Source organism: Belonocnema kinseyi, chromosome 10, assembly GCF_010883055.1.
Source record: "Belonocnema kinseyi isolate 2016_QV_RU_SX_M_011 chromosome 10, B_treatae_v1, whole genome shotgun sequence".
In the NCBI taxonomy this organism is placed as follows: Eukaryota; Metazoa; Arthropoda; class Insecta; order Hymenoptera; family Cynipidae; genus Belonocnema; species Belonocnema kinseyi.
This window is the reverse complement of record NC_046666.1, coordinates 96,297,971-96,305,228: the sequence shown is the minus strand read 5'-3', so window position 1 is coordinate 96,305,228 and position 7,258 is coordinate 96,297,971. Positions and strand designations below refer to the sequence as shown.

Sequence of the window (7,258 nt, the reverse complement as noted above, 5' to 3'; positions counted from 1 at the left end):
AGTCGCAAAGCTATTAGGTGGAATATTAAAAAACATTTTTTCAGAACATTACATGCAGTAGAATTAAATTAGAATTAAATTGCAGGAATTAAAGGTTATAGAAGAAATATATGTTATATGAAGAAAAAACAATAAAATCAATCTTGGAAATACGACAAATACAAGTGAAGATTCTGAAAATGTATTGACATAACCTCAATGTTTCTTCCAGTTCAAGAATCTACTTTACATGGAAAATACAAATGTTTAAGTCTTGTAAGCAAGAAATTATGAAAAAGAAAAAAATCTAAGTAAAAATTTACAGGTAGACCATGCCTTTAAATATTTATCTATTGTCACTTACCTTAAAAACTAAAACACGTGTCTACTACTCGTTCCTACATTGTGATTTAACCTCTAATATTTTTCACGAGTCTTCTTCTTTTTTCTTATAAAGACATATTTTCCGCAATATTTCCAGACACACGTTGTCAACCAAACATAATTACTCCTTACTAAAATAACCAATCACAGTTTTAAAACGTTCACGCATTCAATAAGAGGCATGAGAATTGAATGCGCCCGCGCATACTAATTGTGGCGCGTGTTTTTGAATGTGAACTATGTGATAATTCTTAAAAAAAATAAATCTATACTTTGTAAAAAAGGGAAAAAAGGGGAAAATTGGGTCAAAATTCTCGATTTTAGGGATTTAAGGGGATTTTTCAAATTTAAGGGGAAAAAGGGGAAAAGGGGGAAAAAGGGGAATAGGGAAAAAAGGGGATGGAGTGGCATCCCTGAAATAGTTGCATTTTTATAAAAAAATATGAAATTTATCTTAAAGCAGAAGAATTTTTTATTACAAAGTTGAATTTTCATCCAAAAAAGATTCGAGTCACTTCAGTAACATCAACAAATGGAATTTTTGTAACAAAAAAATAAGTTCCTAGGAAAAAATTGAATTCTCAATCCAAAAAGACGGATTTTTTCAACCAAAAAGGATGAATTTTTAACAAAATAGTTAAATTCTCTGCCAAATAGTTGCACTTTTATCCAAAAAATTTCCGTTTTGTACTAAAACAGATGAATTTGCAATAAAAAACAAATGTTTTTTTTTTAAGTGGAACTTTCATCCAGAAAATATTTCAGTTCATTTTTCAACACCAAAATATAAATTTTAAACAAAAAGTCAATTTTCGACTCAATAGTTAAGTTTTCAAGAAAATAGTATAATAGCTTAATTTCTAAACAAACATTTGCATTTTTATCAAAAAAATATTTAATTTATGCTAAAGCAGGTAAAATTTAAAATAAAAAAGACAAACTTTCGAAAACGCAGTTGAATTTTCAACCGAAAAATTAACGACAAAAATGCAATTTTCTATTGATTAAAATAAATTCTGAGATTTTCATAAATTCTCAGAGAATTTATTTCTCGATTCTATTCTCGGTAATATTCTTATTCTCCTTACCGTTCTCAAAGTAATATAACCGTCTCAGAACTCTAACTTTCAGGCCACACGAAATTGTATGTTTGGTATGCTTAAAATTTTGGCGGGAAACTTTTTATTTTGATTATAAGATTTATGTATCGCATATTTTTTATCTCGCATATTCATAAAATGAATCCATTTCTTATTTTATCTCATACACATAAATTTATACGTAAAAATTATATATTAAAAGTATGTACAATTATATTTTAAAATTAGGTATAAAAACTTATTCATTTCATTAATATAAATAACAGTTTTCGATAAACATCTTATAAAAAATACAATTTTTAACAATATAATCGTCTAGATCAATGTTTCATGTATAAAATATCATTTTTTATACTCAAAACTGCTAAAAACATTAATTTTTCAACTATTCAAGAAAATTTTTTTTCCATAACCTGCCAAAATTTCAAACATACCATTTCGACTGGTCTGAAAATGCTCTAAGAATTTGAAATAAAAGTGAGTTTCATCATTCTTTAAATTTTTTCATGATTTTTAGAAACCAAAATCGGTGAAAGGAATCCCGGGTGGGGTGTTTATATCTTCGAACCAAATAGCTGCAATCACTGTCAGAAACTCAGCGTTTTATTGAATCCACGCCTTTTCATCTTGATTCCACTGTGGAAAAACCATCACTGGTAATGTTCTGCTAAAGTGTTTAAAAGGGCTTTAGAATCCTAAATATTCTAGAATTTGATAATATGTAATATTTATTGCAATAAATGCAATTCAAGAATATAAAAATAATAGTACGGGAATCTTAGTGCGGAATTTGCTTTTGAGTTTTTTTTGGAGACATTTATGACTTTAACGTTGGTCAATATTCACCAACTTCATTTTATCACTCTGTCACAAGAAAGCGACAGTGTTAAAGCTACTGCTTATCTCTTTTCGGCTGGTAAACTTTTTCCATTTCAAATAGATTTTTGGTTTATGCTTTGTCAAAATGTGTGTTTAGGTTGGAAGATGTTCAAGTAAGAAAAAAATATAGGTTTATATTTCGGATTTTTCGACTAAAGAATTATCATAAAATTTGCATGGTGCAATAGATAATTACAAAAGAGTGACAGGGGGAAAAGATGAAGGTTTATTTCTTGACTTTTTATCTTTTTTTTGTTATTCGTAAGTAATTCTCTATTGCACTTCACCACTTTGAAGAATAATAACTGTAAAATTCTACAGTCAATACAACTGAAATAATTATCTTATATTCTTCCAACCTGCACCAACCTTTCGATAAATTATAAAAAAATTCTATGAACCATTAAAGAAGTTGGCGAACCACCTTATTGACCGTTTTTCTGTGGCCACGTAACCATATCAGTCAATAGCGTCATCGCAACGTGTCAAATGATCTGATAATTTTAAATCAGGTGACCTGAAAAAAACCCAGCTTTTCGCAATTTGCGTCGGCATGAAATACTTTATTGAGTTTACTTAAATGTAACTTTTTTCAGGGCCAAAATTTGGACTCCTCCTGTGTATGGCTTGCTCATTTGTAATGATTACCTGAAGTATTGAAATCAATCAATTTCCTGACAAATCAAATTGCGCATTTTATTGATAAATTTATATACTGAAAAAAATGTCTGCATTGAAAACCAATATAAGCTTCTTGAAAAAAACTTTTACCTGATATACTTAAAAAACTACACTGTGAAAACGTAAGAAAAAAATTGAAAACAAAAATTGATCATTGATAAAGCTGAGAAACTGAAATTTCAGAACATTATATGCGAAACACTGAAAACTAAGAACTTCTTTTAAAACTGAAACAGAGAACGCTAAAAGTGAAACTGAGAAAACTGAGAAAATTTTAAACTAGAGAATTTCCGTTACAATCATTTCATTTTAAACTCGATAAGTATATAACTTTAAAATCTCATTGTTAAAGACTGAAGAAAATTGTAATTTAAAAAAAGCTCAACATTTTAAAATTAATCGGACAAAATTTGTTTTGTAATAATTGGATTCAATTATCCTTTAATACATATTAAAGCCTTGAATTTACCATATATTTTCAAGTATTTTTACACATAAAAATTGTATGCATGTCAAAAATTTCATTATATTTTATCTGAAATAAGAAATAAATTTGTAACTCCGAATACTTTGATTTCATTTAAAAGGTTTGAGTAAAAACATAGATAAGGAGTAATAAAATTAATTATCACTTGACTAAGCGTATTGAAACCTGATTACCATGTGATAAACGATATTTTTAGTATTCAATTTTAAGGCGCGGGGAAAAATTTGTTTCAAGTATTCAGTTTTTTTGTTTCATTTCCTTGATTTTTCAAAACATATCTTACATCGTCGCAGAAAAACATTTCGCACGCAAGAAGAAGAGGCAGAATTTTTGGTGGAAAAAAGAGGAGAAAACAAGACTCGCAAAGACGACATCGAAAAAAAACAAAACTCTCAATTGAGTCTTAATAAACCTGAGACAACACCGAGTGCTTCAAATGGTCAAAATTCACAGGCTATAGCTTTTACTTCTCATTCAAATCTCGAAAATGGATCGTAAGTATGGCTCGTAATAAGGGTTTCGACAATATATCTTCCTTTGTAGGATCATCAAACTTAAAAGACCATTACATTGGACCTATGAAAATTTTTTACGTTTATTGTAATGCGCGTCATTGTGTTGCTGAAACAGTAGCAAATAAGGGCAATACGTTCAGAGATTGCCGCGATTGTGGTAAGGTTGCTTTAGATTCATTACCTCGACTTCCAAATTTACTCACAAAATTATATCTTGGTGAGCATCCGAAATTGAGCCATTTCAAAGAACGAATCAGAGGTTACAATAACGCCTTTTCTTTTGCCTCCTTCAATCCGAATTTATGTAACTTGAGCACCCAACAGAACGGTCCTTACTGTCTAAAATACAAGATGAAATTTATTACCAAATAAATACCGCTTTGTGTCCTTCTGCTGGTGAAATTTATAACTATGGACAACTCTTTATCTTAGATGGGAAGGAAGCAACTGAAAGTCGAATAAGCCTGAACTTAAATCTAGATTCTGATATTCTTTATTCTCTCGGAAACGAAATTCGCGACAACATTTTTGGACAATCCTATGTTATGATGCATGACGAAATTCAAAATCTTCAACAAGATGCAACAAACAGCAGTGATTTAAATATATCTGATTTTCAATTGAAATTTTTTTCGAAAGGAGGTATCGATAGAGGCAGATATAATCCTCAGACATCAAACGAAGTGGCGATGGTTTTTTCTACGACTGCTGATGGAGAAATACCAGAAACCTATGCTATCCACATGGAACTCAAGGATGCCATCCGTGTCTCAAACTCAAAGGCAGTAATAAGAATCTTACCAGAGATATGTACGTACAGCATCGCACGGCAGTACGTGAAGATGTAAATCCTATTCTTTTGAGCGGACGATTATTTCAACAATGGGTTGTTGATTCTTATGTTAAGATTGAAAAAGATAGAATATTCTTTATCAAAACTCATTAAAAAGAATTGAGAGCTGATTCTTATCAAGGCATCAAGCAGCTAATGACTGTAATGGACAAATAGGACGAGTCGTTATTCTACCTTCACATTTGTGGGATCACTTCGCAATATGATACATCATCAAGATTATATGGTGATTGTTAGAAAATTTGAAAAACCGGATCTTTTCATAACAATGACCTGCAATCCTAATTGGAGAGAGATTCAGGAAAATCTATTATTTGGTCAACAAGCTTCCGATCGACCTGATATTTGCGCAAGAGTTTTCGATATCAAGAAAAAATATTTGTTTGAATCAATCACGAGACAGCAGTTGTTTGGTGAAGTCCAGGCCCAAGTGCATTTGATTGAATTTCAGAAACGTGGTCTGCCACACATGCATTTGTTGGTAACTCTCAAGCAAAATTGCAAGTTTGTTGACGCGATGATCAAAGTAGATAACTTTCTGTCCGCTGAAATTCCTGACCCTTGTGAGAATAAAACTTTGCACGAAATCGTAATGAAAAATATGATTCGTGGGCCGTGTGGCGATTTGAGTACGGTAAATGGAAAATATTCTAAACATTTCCATAAAACATTTCAACCAGAAACTGTTTTAGACGACAGAGACAACTGTTTTAGACGTACAGAGACAAAAATGTCAGCACGATGACTTTCACTGGTATTGCTGCAACTTTGCTTCCTGAAGGAAAAACGGTTAATAAAACTCTAGGTTTGCCAGTACCTCTGTTTTCTGATTCATCTTCGAATATAAAACCGAATTCAAGAGAAGGAAAAAGAATGACAAATACAGACTTTTTTATTTGGAATGAAGCACCGATGTCTCCACGAGTACTTGAAGTCATGGATCGAACTCTTCGCGATCTTATGAAAAATCATTTGCAATTCGGTGGTAAAATTGTGGTTTTCGGAGGAGATTTCAGACAACTGTTGCCAGTGAAAGAAAATGCAACTCAGTGCGAAATTGTTAAATCATCAATTAGCTTCAGCGCTTTGTGGAAAAACTTCATTGTTCATCATTTGATCGAAAACATGCGAGCTCTACCTAAAGAGAAAGAATTTTCTCAATTTCTCCTCCAAATGTGTGATGGAACTTTGAATGATTCATCTGAAACTATTCAAATCCCTGAAAAATGTATTGCTCCAGTTGATTCTGATATTATGAAAGATACGTACAAAACTTTGATCGAGGACAAAAAGTTTAGTGCAGCAGCAAATTACACCATACTTTCAGCAAGGAATATAGATGTTGATATCAACAGAAAAGTTGTTGACCTTCTCGATGCAGAGACAAAAAAAATTTACACCAGCATAGACAGCACAGAAATAACTAATGATGAGAGTGATATACATCACGAAGCTGTATTACCAGAGTACTTAAATTCGCTGAATCCTCCAAGTTTGCCACCTCATGAATTGCGACTCAGGAAATACAGAGCCGTGATGCTTATAAGAAACATGAGTATAAGTGAAAGTCTTTGCAATGGAACGAAATTGCTCATTCTTGACATGAAGGACAATGCATTGAGATGCCAAATTTTGACAGGAAGCAAAACTGGAGAAATTACTTATTTGAGTAGAGTAACTTTGCACTGCGAAAACATTGACCCTTTCTCATTCAGAAGAGGACAATGTCCAATAAAATTGGCATTCGTTATGCCCATAAATAAGTCTCAAGGTCAGACTTTTGATGTGATTGGTATCGATTTGAGAAAACATGTTTTCAACCATGGACAATTGTGTGTCGCATTTTCAAGGGTTCGCTCATGAAATTTTCATGAAATATTTGGGATTTCCTCATAAGTCCTTAACATACTTGAAAGAAGTGACATTCTGTCAGAATTACAAAAAAGAATTTTCTGTGAATTTGTGATTGAATTTCATTTTGTATTATTAACAAAACTATATATTTCTTCCAAAATTTGCATAAAAAAACCTCCGAAAATATATATTATATGTTTGTATACACGCTAAATAAAAAATAAAAATGATTGTCGTTAAAAAGAAAATTCCTAAACAGGAGAACTGTATTTAAAACTGAACTAGAACTAGAAACTCAAGATAGACAGAGATAATCCGATTACGTTCCAATGACAGGTTATACTTGTCGGATCGTAGAGGCTATTGGGTAGCGACACCAATTCAGAAGAAATTTGAATTTCAATAAATATTAACAAGAAATATTATAGTAAATAATTAATTTTAAACCGTAGTAGAACATTTTTGATTAAAATGAATTAATATTCACTGTTATTTTTCATTAACATTGCTCCAATCACTTTGACAT

At 31.4% G+C, this 7,258-nt stretch overlaps 3 protein-coding genes across 6 annotated transcripts in view; 2 read left to right on the top strand and 1 right to left on the bottom strand.

Moving 5' to 3' along the window:
- The window catches only part of LOC117181395 (supervillin-like), a 206,552-nt gene that overhangs the window by 177,029 nt on the left and 22,265 nt on the right, over nt 1-7,258 (bottom strand). The gene's annotated exons all lie outside the window — the stretch shown is intronic.
- Nucleotides 5,147-5,623, top strand: LOC117181273. The gene has a single exon (XM_033373835.1). It carries the CDS (start codon nt 5,147-5,149, stop codon nt 5,621-5,623), a length of 477 nt encoding a protein of 158 aa, XP_033229726.1.
- Nucleotides 5,620-7,258, top strand: part of LOC117181272 (ATP-dependent DNA helicase PIF1-like) — a 3,117-nt gene continuing 1,478 nt past the window's right edge. The window contains exons 1-2 of the mRNA XM_033373834.1: nt 5,620-5,683; nt 5,786-6,710. Of these exons, the coding sequence (XP_033229725.1) occupies nt 5,620-5,683; nt 5,786-6,710 (989 nt within the window). The remainder of the gene's footprint in view (nt 5,684-5,785; nt 6,711-7,258) is intronic.